The sequence below is a fragment of the Musa acuminata genome, chromosome BXJ1-7, assembly GCF_036884655.1.
Source record: "Musa acuminata AAA Group cultivar baxijiao chromosome BXJ1-7, Cavendish_Baxijiao_AAA, whole genome shotgun sequence".
Classification (NCBI taxonomy): Eukaryota; Viridiplantae; Streptophyta; class Magnoliopsida; order Zingiberales; family Musaceae; genus Musa; species Musa acuminata.
In genome coordinates this window covers 465,001-484,305 of record NC_088333.1, presented here as the reverse complement: position 1 = coordinate 484,305, position 19,305 = coordinate 465,001, and the positions used below count along the sequence as shown (strand labels likewise).

The window sequence follows — 19,305 nt, the reverse complement described above, 5'->3', positions numbered from 1 at the left end:
GATAAAAATAGGACAAGATGATTAATGGGTATAAATTATAATAATAATTTTTGATCTCAGAGTGATTCTAATTTTCTTTTATAATAATAATAATAATAATAATAATAATAATAATAAAATTGTTCACGACATTCATTATTTTTCATTACAACCTGGAACTTGAGAAATGAGATTGAACGTAAGCTCACGATCTTACTATTCAAACCCATCCGATTTACTTCTGTTTTAAATAATTAAAAAAAAAGTATGGAGTCATAAAAACAACTTCTAGATGAAGGAAAAGAAACTACATCTTCATATTTGTTTAGTTTTGTATTTGTTAATTTTCTGTTTTATTCCTTAAGAAAAAAATTATGAAGATTTTTACAACAGAAAAATAATTTAAAGATAACAGTAGAAAAATATGAAAAACAAAAGATCATATAGAGAATTAGACTAGAAATTACCTCAATCTTTGTCTTTTTTTCTTTTTATTCCTTATTTGACTCATGCTCTGTACCTCCTTTTAGAATGTTCTAAAACTAAAATCCTTCCATCTTAAGCAAATATAAAAGTAATGCATCCATTGGCTTAAGCACCTCAGGCTCATATTAATGATATGCATCTGAAGAACTTTTTTTTGTTTTTTTGTGTAATGTTCCTTCTGATCTCCCAGAAATACCAACATCTTTCAAAGCGTGATTTTGAAGACAGAATTTTGATAAACCAAAATAATTCTTACTCATTTTCCTTAAAAATTTAAAATTAACAAACTTCACGTGTCTGGAAAAAATAAAATGTTTTGACTCCCCTCCTACTCACCTCAGAACAAAATCCTAAACGAAAAAGGAGAGATCTACACATTTAGAAAAATGAGTAACATATTTAGCATATTAAAGAAAACAAAACTATAATCATGAGAATAAATAACCCTATGAACCAATAGTCAAAAACACATAAGAAAAAAAAGAACATGCAGGAAAGTCTTTTTTAATACCATTAAAGCATATACTAAAATAACCAATCCAATTATATTGAGCGCAATGAAATATTGGCAACTAATGATTCTTAAAGCCTTACCTCAAAAAAAAAAAGAGGATAAAAAAATTCCTAGAACAATTTCAAAAAAATAAAAATATATCAATTTACTTTGAAGGTGGAAGTGCCAACTTAGATTTATCCGAGAAGCATTCACAGTATTGAACACCCTCCACAACAAATCTTGCAGACAAACTGATATTAAAGCATCTCAGTTAATGACTACCAGGATTACCATATATTTTTCCGTTACTTCAAAAAGCAAAAGTTCTAAGCTTTGAAACAGCGCGGGTGACAATTGCCCTCATCATCATCATCACCACCATTACATCAAGATAAGCAAGACTGAATCTTCAGCAATGCACTGTTGGCATTGCTTGTGATCTAAAATGGGGCAAAATCAGCCCTGGGTTCCATTCGATTTGTCACCTGTCTCATCTTCAAATCGTGGTCCTTGCAATTGCCTCTTCACTAGTGCAGTATAAATGCCATTTTTGCTAAGAAGCTCATCGTGAGTACCTCTCTCAGCTATCTGACCATCAGATATGACGGCAACTGTATCTGCGGTTTTAACGGTCGAGAGCCTGTGAGCTATCACAAGAACGGTCCTTCCTTTCATTAGAGAATCCATTGCGTCCTGCACCAGTTTGAAAAATTATTTGACAAAGTTTGTACTTATCAATCTCGAGCTAGATTTCTGCCACTGGGTTCTTTGATGAATCCAGAAACCATGGTCAACAGAAATTCCTGTACTGGGGCTTACTGTGAGGCCCATGCAGGAAAGAAGAAATTTCTTCAAATGGAACAAAGGTTGTTCTGATCATTTTATAAGAGAACTTGGAAGAAAGATGGAAGAGAGGCAGTTCGTTTGATCTACCTGCACTAGATATTCACTCTCAGCATCTAAAGCACTTGTGGCCTCATCCAACAGAAGAACTCGTGGGTTCATCAGTAAGGCTCTTGCTATGGCAACTCTCTGTTTCTGGCCTCCAGAGAGCCTTATGCCTCGTTCACCAACAACTGTCTGATATTTATCAGGAAAATTGGAAATGAACTCATGTGCATTTGCCATTTTCTGTCATTTCAGCAAAAAAGCTTTAGTTAGCAACTTATAACACTTGAAAAGATAGTTGGCCCAAGAATAAAAACTTACAGCAACATTTTCTATCTCACTGCTAGTGGCTTTTCCATCGTAACCATAAGCAATATTTTCTTCAATAGAACAATTGAAGAGAACAGGTTCTTGACTAACTATGCTAACCTGCAATTTGGTAACTAATGGTGAAAACATATACAATAAGTACTCATCCAATACGTATCCATTAAAATTATCATTCATAAATAAAAATTCTTAGTTTTCTTCTGATAACTGAATTAGGTATTATTACATGAATGGCATGTGTTATAGTTTATAAAGCACAGTAACCAAAAATGCTAGAACTTCTTTTATTTAATCCCTTCTCATTTGTGTGATTGATTATGAAAACACAAAATACTGCTGTAGTTACATAGACTTGTAAATCATAGACTCCCAGTTTATTAACTATTCTTTCTGATACAAAAAATGGGAGGTAGTCAGTCTAATGAACTCAAAAGAAGAACTAACTGATAGAAATTCAGAGACACTGTCATTAATCTTATAAAAATGTTTAAGTTCACTACAGATCACATAAGGAATAGCCATAAACTAATAACAAACACATTACAATCATTGAAATGGCCATCATCTGCCATATGCTAGAATTGGTTTGCATGACTAAAATATGCTATATCGCTTATGTATTTGATATCACAAACATCTGTACATTTTCAGGCTATCTATCAATGATAAATAATAATTACCTGTCTGTGGAGATAGCGATGTGATATATCGACCAACGAAACACCATTTAGTAAGATCTTTCCCTTAAGAGGGTCATAGAACCGTTCAATTAAATTTGCTATTGTAGTCTGCATCAGGAATGTAATTTGCATGATTAGAAATGTCACACAGGTAGTAAAAGACTCGAGCAACCTAACTCAAATGGCAGGGTTAAACAAATAGGTAGAGAAACATCTAAAATTTAGTGCTTATCAGAAAATTACTTTTCCACCACCGCTTGGCCCAACAAGTGCAACCTTTGAACCAGGCCTCAACTTTAGTTGAATACCCTGCAAATTGTGAAAAGTCCCAGGTTTAGTTCAACCTCTAATGAAACTTCACCACTTGTATATAATATATGCAGATGCCCTTCTCATGCTTCAGCTGACTAGGATTTTATAAAACAACATCTGAACACAATTAGAACAATAATAGTCTACATTACAACAAAAAATTGTGATGTCATTTTAAAATGAAAAATTGTACATAACTCTGCAAGATTTTATTCATATTGGAAAAAAGAATGGCCTAATGCATGAGGTTCCTACCAATGTGAGATAAAGTAGTCCGAATGCACTAATTAGGTCATGAATTCATTTTAGGACAAGGCTTTTTCATATTGCCCTAGAAATTTTGTACATCATGTATATATATTTATGTAAGAATATAACATTTCAAAGCACATCAACATACCACCATTAGGCTGCAAATTCTAGAATCTAATATTTAAGTGGCAGATGTGTTTCAAGTTTCATAGGGGCACATGATTTTTTTTTTTGCAGGAGCACACATGCAAGTTTTCCTTGTAAAATTATACTGATAGTTTATTCAAGTAACTATAATAACATAGTAACATCAAAAAGGCTTTACCTTCTACAAGAATTCCTTATACCAGATAAAGACAAAATTTTGCCTTAGCTTTTAGCATAATACTGAGTTTCTAACCAATGACAATAGTTTATATTGACTCAGTGTTATAACCCAACGTGACGGATAAGTGACTCATTAACTTGATGAATTTGAACTAGTTGTCCAAAATGATTAAGCCCAAGCTAACATTAATAAACTTAATCTAGCCCTATAAATTAACTCAATTGGCCACATATTCAATGTTAGATTAAACTTCCTTCTCAAGGTCCAACATAACCTAGAATAGTTCCAATATAGTGCATGAGAGGCCTGCCTATTGGTGTCGCAAACCATGATATGCCTTCAACCTTATCCATGAGCAATTCATTCCAACCTAAGCCCCTCAAGAAGCCTCATTCATGGATAGTTCTTTCCTACTTTGGTCCCTTACAATGCTAAATACTAGGTCCATTTTGATACCACTTGTCATGATTTGACCCAATGGATTAACTAACCCATTAACTTGATGAGTCTGAACATTGGTAAAAAATATTTAAATCCAAGTAGATTCTCTCTAGCCTTATAAACTAACTCAAAAACACATCCTTTGTGGAAGTAAACCTGGGCTGTTGGTGTATCACACTCAAAGACATAATTAGTTGTCAAGAAATGCAAGGAGCTCCACCCTTTACAGAAATCAGCGTGCACTCTCCTTGCTTGCAATACATATTTACAAACTTTACCAAACAAACAACATATTAGTTATATATTTCTATTTTAATGAACCTGCTGATAGTTAACTAGATAGGTAAAATTGAAATCGAGGTTAAATTAGAATAAACAACTAAACTAAGAATTAATTTAAAGTGTGTTAAAAATACATTTTTGATCATACCTTAAGCACCATATGAGTCGGACGAGAAGGATAAGCAAACCAGACATCATCTATCTCAACATCTCCATCTTGCTCACTGTCCGAAAAGTCATATCGTTATCACAAGAATAGTTATCAAACTTGCTTCAAGTATGATACAAAGATGTTTTCAACATCTACAACTGACCTGAGGGGGCACAAGTCCCCAGATTTTGGCATAGAGGAGACACGATCCAGAAGCTGAAATACTCTTCTGCTTGCACCGGCAGCTTTCATTGCTGTTGTGTATAATCCTGATAGGGCGGATACTGACGAGCCAACTGCAGGTGGGCAAGAATAGATAAAACTTTTCCAAAGGTTCTCAAGTAATACAGATGCTTAATAAAAGCAAAATTTTCTAGCCATCCATTTTATATTTATTTGATGGCTGAGATCTAATAGGAATCAGTTTTGCCACTTGTATTTTGTCATACATGAGAAGTTATCAAGTTGAGAGATTTACTTTCTTCCCTAAAAGTAGGGAAAAATTTACAGATTAATTAGGAATGATGGGTTAATCAGTTCCTGGATAACAGAACAAAAATGCATAAGTTATAAATGGATTAAAAATAGAAAAAAATTATCAGATCCTTTTTCTCAGAACTATTAATTCTTTTTTAAAATAAATGTAAGACCTTCAAGGAGTACCTGTAAGACTATAAAGAATGAAAGATGTAAGAGCACCAGTTGTCATAGATCCATTTATGGTTAGGTTAGCTCCATATATAACAACAATAACAACTGATAATGTTGATGCTGCATTCAGTCCTCCAGCAAAGAGACCAACAACTTTCTGGCAAGGTGTGCAAAATTCATTATTTAGGAATACAATATCATTTTCATACTATTAAGAAATAAAGCAAAGAAAAGAATCTTACAGCCTGGTTGAGTCCAAGCTTCAAAGTTTCATCTACTTTTACAGAATAGCGTGATATTTCATAATCTTCTTGAGCGAAGGACCTCACAGTGCGAATGGCTCCAAAAGATTCCTGAATTGGACATTCAATTTTTAGATTTTATGGTTTTGTTTGTCAAAGACCAGATAAAGTGAATGAAACAAATAGACAGATTGACAGAAGCAAACCCATAGAGTCATATGAAAAATACTATCTAAAGTTCTAAACGTCATATCCACTTTCATAAACAGAATTATGGTGGAGAAATCCACTTTTATTTTTTAAAAAATCCATGTCAGCTTTTACCATATCATTGTGTAGTATTATAAGTTATAACCATAACTCAACCATAGCAAATAAAAGTAATGATCATCAGATGTGAATTTGTTTGAGAACAATAAAAAGAATGGTAAAAATAATCAAACCACATAGCATTACAAACTCAAGTAAATGGAAAGAGATTTAGGTTACTTATCATTTTTATGCCTTTTTAATTAATTTTATGAAAATATCGACGCAGAAACAGGATATATGGCTTGCTTCAGATACCAACAATCTCTCAAGGAAACTTCAGGGAAAAGGTGATTTTAATAAAATCATGACTCGTTTACCACCATTACTCAAAAGAATCAATTGTAAACCTGGATGCAGTCTCTCATGGAAACTTAGGAAAAAAGGAGGTTTTAATAGAATCATGACTTCTTTTACTACAATTACCTAAAGAACCAGTTATAAGGATCCAACAAACCTCAGCAATTGATGCTGCAACAGCTGCTGCAGCTTGAGTCTTGTGGGAAAGTTCACGAAGATAACGCCCAAACTGTCGGACAGCGACAGAGACAACAGGAACAATAACAAGTGCCAAAACTGCTCCAAGAAGATATCATTGGATTTTATATTCATGCAAAGAACTATAAGATTTACCTCATTAAAATTAAAGAATAACAGTTGTCAAGAACAGATAAGAGATTTCATAAGAAATTTGTGAAGATGTAAAGAACAAATATGAAATTATAGAGAAAAATCTAACACAATATTCATTAGGAAAACAGTTAATAAGTGAATGCTAGAGTCTAAATGAGATTTATTGTATCATTTCTTGCTGAACAATTTTCCTAATCAAACAGAACTGCTCCATGACAAGTAGCAATCTTATCAGGAACAAACACAAGATGCTAGTAGCATGAGTAATAAAGATATATGTAGAAGTTGAAATCCATATACAGGATTCCATTGTCTTTGCTGCTGAAGCTTGCAACTTCTGCAAGACAATAGAGCCTTCCATGTGACAGGCAAGAATCTTGAAATTTTGTATGGTTCTTTTAAATAGTCTTTAAACAGAAAAGTTTTCTTATGCAAATTGAAATTTTTTGCTATTTAAATACAGAATACAATTGACACTTTTATAGTTCCTTGATACCTTAGCTGTTTATTTCTTTTTTTTTGTCTATAGCATGCAGTTTATGATAAAATTACTTTGGCTTTCATCATTAATGACATATGAATATGTCTATAGCTGTTTATTTCTTGCTACTGATAAGAGGAATATTAAAGAAAAAGTGAATTTATAAATTAATCAATTGCAATTATTATGATAAGAAATTATGATGTGATTATTAAGTAAGAAGCAGCAATTCTTAATTATCAAGCATTTAAAGAACTTACGTGTTAATTTCCATGATGTGGAGAACATAAAACCGAGACCAATAAATGTGGTGGTAAGATTACGCAAAGCCTCTGACAAATTGGTTGTTGCAGCATTTTTTATAATTTGTGTGTCTTCAGATAGTCTGCTTAGAAGTTCCCCAGTTCGAGTTACATCGTAGAAGGCTATTTCCTAGCATAACAAAATCAAAAGATCACTCAAATATTCATTTGATGGGTATAGCATTATACATGATATGAACAGACAATTGTTACTCACTTGGTTCATAAGATGACTAAACAAGTCTTTTCTCAATCGAGCAACTACCCTTTCACTGGCAGAATTGAACATCCATGCTCGCAAAGTAGTACATATCGAACTAAAAGATAAAATCAAAATTATCATTTAGCAATTAACATATATGTTTCAACATTTCAGCTTTATCAACACTTCTAAGGTCCATACAAAAGAATTGAAGAAGTCACCAAACAAAAATTTGTGTTAGAATGAGTTACATAAACTTCTAAACATAAAAGAAAAGAAAAGGCTAATATAATATGTAGCGATCACCACCAGAACTTTCAATTCATGACAAGCATCCACAATAAGCATAAGAAATTCAAGATTTGAGAACATTTACACATACCCTATGACAACAATCACCATGATCTCCAGCACGGTATTTTTAACAGCATCCAAAGCTTCAGCTTTCTGGTCAGGCGCTTGGATCCCTCTTGATACGATGTCTATTATCTTCCCACCAAATTTAGGCTGCAACATAAAAAAAAATTCGGAATAAAGCATGATATGTCTTTCATAAAAAAAATTGTAAAAAAAATAGAATTCCACTTATGGTTATTTTTTGGTAAGCATTCAATGAAATTGCTTTTTCTTCCATTCTATTTTACCCACAGCCTTTGATTTTAGAAGGATATTATAACAGAGGATTAATTGATCAAAGGCCAAGAATCTAGATGCTGCCAACATGTCATCCACTGTGCCACAGGTGAAGAAGCCCAAGGAACAAGTGTCTGCAATACGTGATGGAGACATAAGCTCTGAAACCAAAATGGCATAGGACAACCTGCCCTAATACGAAATCCAAAGCAAGACAATTGCTCCAGCACAACATGATAGCTCATGCATGGAGGGCATAGAAAATATACATACATTGGGATAACAATGCTGGAAGAAAAAAGAGAGAGGTAAAGAAAGAATACCAGGCCCATCCCATCATGTGTCTTGCACATGAACAATGGCAACACATCATCGAAAAATTTTAGAATAAGTATTAGACTCACTCTAGCTATAGCCTATAGGAGTCACTTCTAGGAATGTGAGCATGTGCAATTCACATGTATTATGAGAAAAAAAAATTCATTTATTCATTCCCTAAAATTTTATGTTACAATCTCTTTCCTGCTTTAAATAGACCCTTAGTATAAGAAGAAAAAGTAAAAATTATAAAAAAATTTACACGATTAAGAAACCTACATTCATTAGAATCTATTCTTTCTGTTCTGGAGAAATAAGTACTTTCATATTTATTTTGGCAAATAATCCTTCTTGTTTCATGATATTTGAATGATATACTACCTTATAAACTTTTTTATAGATAGATTTAATATGAGATTATAGACCCTTCAAGATTAAATTCATTGTGGAGATGGCGCTCTAATCAATCCTTAGAACTATTAATTAAGTAAAGATTTGTCTTGTTTCTTTTCTTTTCCTATTTGGTTACTTTTTTATCTAAGTAATAGAGATACATAGAATATGTTGTCATGTGGCAACCTAGAATGACATAATAGCATGTTCTTGGTAATGGCAACATATAATAGCATGTTCTTACCTAGTATGTACCATGATATATGTTGAGTGGGACATGCACGACAAGTGATGCTTAGGTCTTTGAGCAGAGCACACTTTGAATCAAGATCATATACAAAGAACTAAATTTTCAGATTTTATAAAACTTACTCTACAAAAGCAATAAATCATTGCTGCTATACACACACATGACGTATCTACGCAATATATAGTATCTAGTCTCTAAAGTTTAGACATTATTATTCGCATAGAACAATATATTGTTGTCTTTATAAATAGATACACAAAACATATAAAATGTATATATGTATTTGAAACTTCACCTATAAATCCACAAATTAATGAAAAAGTAACTTTGGTTTTCTTTTGATGTCCAGTTAATCCTCATCATTTGCCGAATGACAATTTGCTGTTTCTTTAGTGACCTAGGCCCTGAGAATTAAGCTTCATCCTTGACTTCTTTTCATTCAAAAATGTCACAGAAATTTTGAATTAATTTGAAAATTTCAAAGTTGTGTAGTTTTAAATTTTTGTGCCCTTTTATCATGTCTATTGAATTAATTTAAAATGCCTTTACATGTGTGTTGTGTTACAATTTTTATTTGGAAGGTTTGTCATAGGTGGTCTACACTTTCATTCCTTGAATTAATCTAATTTAGTAGACCCACAAGAAAAAGGATGACCCAGCTCCCTCCAAATGTAAGGATCTAGGAAAGGCCAAACCATGCAATTTTACCCTTATAACTAGAAAGGTTGTTTTTGTGATTCAATCTTAGTATCCTTGATCAGAGAGGAGCAATCTTAACATGGTGCTAAGGCTTTCCGTAAATTTAGCATAGCCCACTATTCTCTCCTAGTCAATTAGCAGTTATAGCTAACTGTGGGGGAAATTTCTGTAGGTTGGCTATGATTGAGAAACAGAGATGTTGGTGTTTCTCTCAAAAAAAGGGTCTAATCCTTTGTGCTTGAGAAACAGGGACTAGTCAGTAGGCAATTAGCAGTCCTTTGTGCTTGAGAAGAACAAGTCTAATATCTTACTCCTCCATCTTTCATGCTTTGCTCTGGGTGATTGCTACCGCTCTGATGTGTTCAAGGCATCTCTTGTTGCATGCACATCATCGTAGACCAAGCTTTTCTCATTCTGGAATGGATCCACCGAGAGCCCAAGCCTCTACCCTGAAGACAACTCTGATTGCTTATTCTACCACTAACATCTGCTCCTCTATTCAACAGACTGAACCATGTACAAGTTGCAAAATTCGTTTCATATTTCATTAAGCTAACCACTGTCTTACATAAAATACGGAAATAAATGCTCTGTATAAAGATCCATTTGGAAACAATTAAGTGGTTTGATTGAAGATATTTGGAAAAAGAAATATCATAAGTTGATAACAAATTGCAAATATCATTGTAATCAGCATTAATCACAACTCTGCAACAGTATAACTTGCCTTTATAGTCTCTTCCTTTTATTTTTCACCTTAACCATGTTGGAGAAGGTATTTTGATGATTATAAACCTTTCAAAACACCTAGTGAATCTACTATTAAGCTTTCACAAATACAAAGGCCATCATGTCATCTTGCTCTCTTTTCCAAGAAGTTCAGGGATATATGGAGAATGACCAATGGACAAACTTTGGGAAGAAAGGTTAATGAATACATACAATTAGGATATTTGTTGTAGACGCTATCAACAATGCTACAGTAGCAAGAACAAGTTTCCCTGCATCAGGTTTCGCCTACAAAAGAACAGCATGTCAATAAACTCTACATCTGTTCAGCTTTAAAGTAATTAGGAAAGGATATCATTGCTTACCAGATGTAAAACTCTAGAGAAAGTGACATTGGCTGGCTGATGTTCACAAAGCAATCTTGTCAGTATCATTTGAGAGAAATACAAGGTAATGTAGGTGAAACAATGAAAGAAAGGAAATAGTGCACCTAAGTTACCTGAACTGTATCACCATGTTCAAGGTCTGACAAAGCACGGCTTGAGGATTCCTAAGTTCAAAAAATCCAGCATTAGCTAAAAACCCTTCAATCACGTCATTCCTAAGAAAGATCCTAATGTAAAATGACTATTGTTTTCTAAATGGAACTATTAGATGGATTGACAGCAGATAAGGAGGCTTAGAAAGACAACGACATCAATAAATGCATTGCAAACCGTAAACAAATAAGAAGTCCCAAAAATGCAGGTCTAACACAAGTGAATAATGAAATTTCTCATTCCCACTTGTTGAACTTGTTTTGTAATTTAGTTTCTTAAATTTGAAATCCTGTGTAAAACATACGAAGTCTACATAGAATCATCGTAGGAAAGATGCGGATACAATCAACCATGATACCAAGGCCCTCAAGATTTCTCAATTAAATGTTGTCAAAAACCTTAAAATTCTTTATTGAATCTGGAAAACCAAGATTCTCTGCATCATAAGCTGCAGGTCTGATACAATTAATAGCTAATCTTATTGGATTATTGCAAATCCACAATATAAACATCTAACCAAATGATTCACGCAATAAAGATTGTCAATTCAGAACACAAAAATGTCATAAATGTTCAAAGCAAAGGGTGCGCGCAAACAGACGATCTTTCAGGTAATTTAAAGTCCAAACCAGACATAGATGAACACCAAAACAAACGTCGTAACGCTGCAAGCAAAGAAAAAGAACATAACAAACTGAATTCAACACCCAAAGCCCACCAAGAAAGGAGATAACATCGGGCAGACAAGCAAGATAACACCCAAAAAAGGGGAGACCACGCCGTCTGCGATACCTCGTGGTCCAGCAGCGGGCTCCTGTTACTCGACGCGGTCTTGATCCTCATGTTCTTCCCCATGGAGAACTCCTCCCTGTTTTTTTGGGAACCGAGATCGTAGAGAGGAACCGGGGACGATCAGGTTTAGCGAACCCCAGTCACCAGGTATTCGTCCAAGATTCCACGGACCGGGCGCCGGGCTCGCCCCGTCGAATAAGAGCACCGAGCAAAGGGACAACAGGAGAGAGCAGCCGGGCTAGTGGTCTCCGGGATATAGGGATCCGAACAGGATGAGGTTGTCTTAGACTCTGTGGGGAATACGGAACATGTGGAACTCCGAGACGGCAGAAGAAGAAACCTGGGCGAGGGAGAAGGAAGCAAAATGTTTTGCTTCCATCGACACTATGGCCTTTTGTATAATATGTTGTACCTATATATTCTTTGTTCTCGGAAGGCTGGGATTGGTGGTGCGGGAAGGATCCACCGCAGGACATATAGGTCGTATCTGAGGGAGAGGACACCTGACCGCCAATAAGGAAGCGGGGCAGCGAGAGGGATGCGCGGAGACCACCAGAGTCATGTGCAAGTCTTTTGTTGTAAAGGACACCCAACTAGAAGACAAGATTATTATTTTTGATTTCCAATTGTTTTTCGTCAAAGTGTTTGGGCGATTTTTTTTTTCTTTCAGTTTTTCAAAAGAAAAATCTTAATTTTTAATTTTAGATCTTTATTTTTTTTATAATATTCATGATATTCGATTGAACGTTTTCATCCGAGCTATCTCTCTCCCCTGTCTCACTGTATATATTATTTTATGAGGTCACTTATCTATTTCATTAGGCGTATCGTCTTTCTCACCCATCATTATTTTATCATGCTATCAACTCGTCTAAGTCTTCCTCTTCATCTCATAAGATTTTATCTTCGTCTTAGGAGACCCTATTGTCTCTCTACCTTATCTTTTTTTTTCATTGTTATATCATCAATCTCTCGCATATTTTTTTCATGATTTTCTCCTATAAAAATGACAAAGTCGAGAGCGATGGAGGTAGATGTAGGTGAGAGCTCAAAAAATCGCATAGAGTAAAAATGGACGAGAGCGATGATAGAGTCGAGAGTTAGGTGAAGTTGGTGATGGAAGAATTGGTGAAAACAATGTGATGGGACGAAGGATATTTTAAGTATTTTATAAAAAAAATAGAGGCACCAAATAAAAAAAATAAACTAAAAATTATAGTTAAGAAAAAGTGAGTATTTGATCAAATGTAAAAAAAGTATTTGATAAATTAGGTGGGCGAATCACATGGTACATTAAAAAAAAAATATTTTTCAACAAAATACAAAAAAAAAATCGATAATAAAATTGTTGTGTGTTTTTGATGGTAAATTCAATCATTTATTTGTTCCCTTAAAACATTGACCATCAGGATCAAATCCTGTATTCTTTTTTCGAAATTATTATTTGTTTTTGGGAATCACGAACCCAGAAGAATCCACTTCGATTTCGATGCCCCCACCTGCAATTTGCTCCTTGATCGGCTTTCTTTCATCTCTAACAGATGATTACATCAAACCGCATCGGAAAGGAAGCTTTAAGAGAGAGCATCGACTTCCGGAGAAAGCAGAGGTCAACGAGAGAGATGGCTGTGGGTGCAATGAACCCATCGGTCAATTTTCTCAGTACTCACCTAATTCATGAGAGCAAAACAAAATCAATCTTTTCTAAACTCGTGATGCCTGATTCAATCGCCAAGACTCGAAATAACAGGTCTTTCTTCACACACACACATATATATATATATAAATAAAAACTTTGATAATCTAGAATGCTATGCTATTTCAAGATCGACAGGTCCATCAATGGTGTCAATTTTGGCCATCATCTACAACACTATTTCATGGGCCTCGTACCAAGAAGGCATTGAAATATATAATACGGATTCGTACAAATAAAAATATGTTATCAGATTGAAATCTTGGATGGCTGCTCGCTGATGGGACGAGTGGATTAGACGATCAATAAATCATATTTAGATTTTGTATAAAATATATAATATACAGTAATCAGTCCTCCATCGTTAGTAATCAAAATAAAAATCGAAAATTAGCCTCACAACCTTGGAATTAAGCCCTATATATATATATATATATATATATATATATATATATATATATATATATATATATGCTTGCATTTATGTTTGATATCTTTTATCAAGCAAATGATCCAATCAATTGATTCATAGTTTTGATAATTATGGATTTAGTGTCTTATCAGACCTTCAAAATCAAATTTTAGTTGGTGGTAGCCCAAATGACGGACTCGAATCGGACCCAAATCCATCTAATCTCGAGCTCAAACCAAAAGCGGCCCAAGTTAACCCCGAAGCTACCCGTCCAAAGCTGCTCCTTAAATCGTCGGCCCGAGTCTGGACTCGTTGAGCCCAACTCGCTCTCGTTCTCGCTCCTTCGCCCATGGCGTTCTCCCCGAGGGCGTCGTCTTCGTCCTCCCGCGGCCGCCACGGTCGGCGCTCCGATCTTTACTCCACCGTCGTTATCCATGGAGACGACGACGGCGGATCCGAACCGGATGCCGCCGCCGGGGACGACGACGAAGAGGAGGAAGCCTCTTCCCTCCCTCCCCTCCTCCAGCGCGTTCCCAAGGACTTCGGCGCCGCCGTCGACGACGACGACGACGAGGACGAAGGCGGCGATTTCTCTGGCACATTCATCGTGAAGCGCGATTCGCTGCTGTCTCACTCCCCCACCGCCCGCCGCACCCTCCGGTCACCGTTCTTGGATCTGAAACGTGCCAGCCCTAGGAGCAGGGGGGGCGAACAGGACGATCCTTACTCCACGTTCTTGATCCGTTCTACATCGAGGGAATCGAGCCTGAGTGAGTCCGTGTCGGGGACCGTCGTCCGCAGGACGGGCGGCGGTGGAGGTGGGTTTGGGTCACCGTTTACGAGCGGGGCGGTGGAGGAATTGAGAATGGGGGAGGGAGGAGGCTTTAGACAATCCCAATGGGAGGAGGGGAAACAGCAACATCAGCAGCAGCAGTCCCAGAGGAGGAAGGCGTCCGTGAGTTCGGTGCCTGATAGCGTTGCCAGGGAGGATCCTTCATCCAAGTATGAATTGCTCCATGAGCTAGGTAACCGCTGCAACCTGAGTACCTCTTCTTTCGCAAATCGCTTTCGAGAAAGCGATGTTTTTCTGGAGACAATAAGCTGTAGGATGGTACAATGGAAATAGATGCCTTCATTGGCTTCTCTTGAACTTATAATTCTTGTAGCCAATGGTCGTTGGAACTACTTTGAAGGATATACTCGTTCTAGAAATTGGTTGTTCTATGATTTCTCAATCTTGCTTGGCAAATGTTTCCTCTTGGACATGCTTAGAAAAGGGTTGTTCAGTGGTCGGTCATCATTCAAGTTATGGGTTGCCTTAATTAAGGCATCCTAAGGTACCAGAGAACTTAATACTAGTCTTCCTGTTTGAAGAAATCAAATATTCAAGTGTTTCGTTGATAAAGGGTCTGCTTTTTACTGGTTTTGATTAGCTTTGCAATTCGGCATGGGCAGGCAAAGGTTCTTATGGTGCAGTGTACAAAGCTAGGGATTTAAAGACTTCAGAGCTTGTTGCAGTCAAAGTGATATCCTTGACTGAAGGGGTATATCCTTTTCTCCGTGCTACTTGATAAATCTGTTGGTTCTTTAGGTGCACCTAAGTAGTATATCATTGTAAGGCCTTATGTTGACATGGCAGAAGCACAGATATGGCAGAAATCAGGGACCATTACTGAGCATCATATCTTAAAGTATAAAAGAATAAAAAATGTTTGAAATAAATAAATTCCATGAGAAAATTTATATATTATGTTTTAGGAAGAAACATTTTAGAATTACCACCCCAGTATATGCCTCATACTAAAGTAATATTGAATATTGCCTTTATGTTGATTTATCTACTGAGTTTTATACAATTTTTTTTTAACTATACTATTTTATATTCTTATATATATATATATTGAGGCAAATAAGTTTGTTGAAAGCTTCAAATACAATTCAAACAACCATACTTGGTAATAATGCATCCCGTTCTTGTTTAGATTATAGCAGAAGGCAGCCAAAATCATCCAACATTGAAAACCATGTGGTAAATACAATTATTAGGAAAATTTCACAAATGGAACTACAGATATCTCATAAGAACTTGTATCTACATTTCTAGCTCTCTGCTGAATTTAGACGAATATTTATATTTACAGATATCTTGAGCTTATTTCCATACTAAGTTAATCAAATGGTTACTAGTTTCATTGTTACAAGAAATCTTGGAAAAGATCAATTCATTGCAAATAGATTGTGAATGCTTAGTTGCCTTTCAATGAAAACTTTGTTTATATGTAAATATCTTGATCAGGAAGAGGGTTATGAAGATATCCGTGGAGAAATTGAAATGCTGCAGCAATGTAGTCATCCAAATGTTGTCCGCTATTTTGGGAGCTACCAGGGAGAGGAATACCTATGGGTATGTCAAATGATCTTCACATGCTTCACAAAGCAGTAACACTAATACATATAATCTTTGCTTGTCATGTACTATAATATGCAACTTTACTCATACAGGTCCCGTGAAGATTACTTAAATGTACTAGTGGCCATTTTTTCACATATTGTCCTATTTTTTCTAGAAGAAATGTGGCTTGTGGCATACGAACTAGAGTGATTCATATAACTAGCATGCTATCTTTATGTAGGCTTTTGTCCTGGTTGCAAGTTCAACCTAATGTAATATCTCAGGTCGCTCAGTGAATGCTCTATATTCTTCTGAACTTATTTATGCCTTCAGTGACTAAATTCTCTTAAAAAATAAAAGAAATGTTTGAAAACTATAGACTGACCAGTTTTATCTTCTTAGGAACTATTTACTGGTACTCACTGCAACTTCTGGTGTTGTGTGTTCCATGATGCGATGTTTGTGTGACTTACAGTGCAATACTTGCAAATTGGTTCGATTTTACTTTGTATCTGAAATTAGAGCTTTCTTAAAAAGTTGTTTATTTATCAACTTTGTGATCCACATATCTAGCGACACATTGATAGGGAAAAGATGGATAGCGTTGATCTTAAAAAGTGAAATTCAGATTATCATTTTTTTCTTGACATTTTAATGCTAGTAAATTATAGTTTTTTCCTGTACTTTTTAGGTGATTAGTGTGTTTGGTGTCCATCATTCTTTTAATTTGCATTTGGCAGATAATAATGGAATATTGTGGTGGAGGAAGCATTGCTGATTTGATGAATACTACAGAGGAGCCTCTAGATGAGAACCAAATCGCATATATATGTCGAGAAGCTTTAAAGGTATCAAAACTTTGTCATTTGGCATTTGTCAGACTACTAGTTTTTCATCTAAATTTATTTTCTTTGAGAAACTTAAGAATTAAATACTGGGTGAAAATTTTCTTCTATCATCAAGACAAATGTTGGAGATCACTATATCATATTCTCATGAAATACACAGAAGCAGTTAGTTACGTTTTGCACTTGCTGCTGCCAGCTCTCCATCATGAACAACTTTTTTGATTTATCTTGATAAAATATAACTCCTTATTGATGAGACAACAATGCCTTTGCTGTAACATACCAATGCTAATCACTGTTGGACTTTAAACCGTCAATACACGAGAATCCTTCAATACGAATCCTATTGTTTGTGAAAAAAAATAGAAATAAATTGTGCATCTTGGCAGACATATATTCTAAAGTCATTTGCTTTTGTTAGGTTCCTCATAAGATGGCTGGTTGTGCTTTTCTCCATTTCCTTTTATTGCATAGGCAATTCTTATTTTGTCTTAACAAATGGAGACAAATTATTCCTTTATGCATGATTTCTAGCAAATGTAGATTGATCCTTGCAATGTTGTAAAGAAAAGTCAACATCAACTTGGAAGAATGAACTGTAGCATGGAGAAGGCAGGCTTGGCCAATTGAAATCATATAAGAGCACAAAGTGAATCAGAGAATTAGACAGGTTGAGTCACAAGTGGAAGTGGCAGGGGTTGACCAACTCAAGGGACCAGGTCAAATCCTATCAGCTCATAGTCCAAATGGACCGAGTCTTATCGTTTTGCTTGTTTCAAAATTTAGCTTTAGAATTAGACACAGATTTGGTTCATTAATCTTAGCAAACCAGTTGGGAGATTATTTTTACCCATAATTATCCTTAAACTGCATTAATAAAGATGCTAAGCACATCATGCCTGTGTACAATTTTTTTCTACTAAAGGCTTGACATCCTCCTTAAAGCCCATTTCTTTGTTGGTGGCTTCCCATGAAATGCAACCTAAAATCGTTTCTTTGTAAGCAAGTGAAGCACATGATACTAGTGGTGGCTTCACACCATTATGTGTCTCTTGCATTGTCCATAAATTACCCTTTCTTATGGGACTCATTCGTCCATAACAGTCATGATAATCAAGCCTGATAAGTCCATTGGCCCAGGAATCCAAATGCCATACGTGTACATTATATTGGAACAATATGGCATATTGTTGGAAAACAAATAAAGAGTGATCAATTTATCAATATTAGCTAATCATGCATGAAAATCTTCTTTAATCTAAGTAGAAGAACTAAATTATTCGATACTTTTGAAGTAGGCTTTTGCATGCTATTTTTTATGTGATTATTTGGTTATTTTGGATTCTTTATTTTTTTATAATTTGATTTTTGAATTTTCTTGATGTAGGGGCTTTCATATTTACACTCAATTTTTAAGGTCCATAGGGACATTAAGGGTGGCAATATTTTGCTTACGGAGCAAGGAGAGGTAAAGTTGGGTGAGCACTTTCCAGACAAGATTACTCATGCAACATGGTGTAAAAAGATGCACAATGACAACTATAGTTCTTTATGTTCTTTTATATTCTCATGCAACATGGAGAAGAACAGTGCATGTGCACAATGACGACTATAGTTCTTTATGCTGTTTATATATTTTCTACAGTGGAATTAGCATTTTCTCACCTGAAACTTGTGTTCTGTCCTAACTTTGTTGTTGTATCATCATCCTTGTGTTACCTGAACAGGTGATTTTGGTGTTGCTGCCCAACTTACAAGAACGATGTCAAAACGCAACACGGTACATTGCCTTTGCTAGACATGGATGTTTGCTTTCAAACTGGTTGAATACTTGAGAACACTTTACAGTAATATTTAATTCCATTGTTTATTAATATACTCTGTTTTGTATTTTTGTAGTTCCTATTAGATATTTGCATTCTCTAGTATTTGTCCTTGTAAAACACTTCATTAAGTGAATATGCAAGATTTATTCCCAAATGTCAAAATTAGAATGTGGAGCTTTCTCTAAGGTTTCAGGTTTCTTTCATCAATATCTTTCCCCCTTTTTCCCCCTTATTTTTGACAATCTAGTATTCTATCAAATATCGGAGCTAAACTAATCTAATTGGTATCTGAAGCATTCTCTCAGAAAAGGAAAAAGTTTATCCAGTCCATCT

General features: G+C 35.2%; 2 protein-coding genes across 4 annotated transcripts in view; one reads left to right on the top strand and one right to left on the bottom strand.

Moving 5' to 3' along the window:
* Positions 1 to 1,192: 1,192 nt before the first annotated feature.
* On the bottom strand, positions 1,193 to 12,192 carry LOC103991008 (ABC transporter B family member 25). The gene is made up of 17 exons (XM_009410354.3): positions 11,799 to 12,192; positions 10,967 to 11,017; positions 10,833 to 10,868; positions 10,681 to 10,755; positions 7,828 to 7,952; positions 7,461 to 7,560; positions 7,202 to 7,373; positions 6,285 to 6,403; positions 5,519 to 5,629; positions 5,289 to 5,433; positions 4,789 to 4,921; positions 4,623 to 4,698; positions 3,103 to 3,168; positions 2,860 to 2,967; positions 2,171 to 2,278; positions 1,895 to 2,092; positions 1,193 to 1,654 (listed from the first exon to the last, which is right to left on the bottom strand). The coding sequence occupies exons 1-17, from the start codon at positions 11,859 to 11,861 to the stop codon at positions 1,418 to 1,420; spliced, it is 1,923 nt and encodes a 640-aa protein (XP_009408629.2). The 5' UTR covers positions 11,862 to 12,192; the 3' UTR covers positions 1,193 to 1,417.
* A 2,011-nt stretch (positions 12,193 to 14,203) lies between these two features.
* The window catches only part of LOC135678065 (serine/threonine-protein kinase 1-like), an 18,831-nt gene continuing 13,729 nt past the window's right edge, over positions 14,204 to 19,305 (top strand). For all 3 annotated transcript variants that reach the window (XM_065190394.1, XM_065190393.1, XM_065190392.1), the window contains exons 1-6: positions 14,204 to 14,931; positions 15,362 to 15,450; positions 16,203 to 16,310; positions 17,039 to 17,146; positions 18,534 to 18,624; positions 18,874 to 18,926. In XM_065190394.1, coding sequence (XP_065046466.1) covers positions 14,256 to 14,931; positions 15,362 to 15,450; positions 16,203 to 16,310; positions 17,039 to 17,146; positions 18,534 to 18,624; positions 18,874 to 18,926 — 1,125 coding nt within the window. In that variant the 5' untranslated portion in view covers positions 14,204 to 14,255. The remainder of the gene's footprint in view (positions 14,932 to 15,361; positions 15,451 to 16,202; positions 16,311 to 17,038; positions 17,147 to 18,533; positions 18,625 to 18,873; positions 18,927 to 19,305) is intronic.

Excerpts from the sequence above, each read along its gene's own strand:
- LOC103991008 (XM_009410354.3), bottom strand. The coding sequence starts at position 11,861 with ATGGGGAAGAACATGAGGATCAAGACCGCGTCGAGTAACAGGAGCCCG. Across the intron at positions 10,756-10,832 it reads TCTCTAGAGTTTTACATCTG|GCGAAACCTGATGCAGGGAA; the intron begins GTAAGCAATGAT and ends GTTCTTTTGTAG. Across the intron at positions 2,279-2,859 it reads ATCGCTATCTCCACAGACAG|GTTAGCATAGTTAGTCAAGA; the intron begins GTAATTATTATT and ends ACCAAATTGCAG.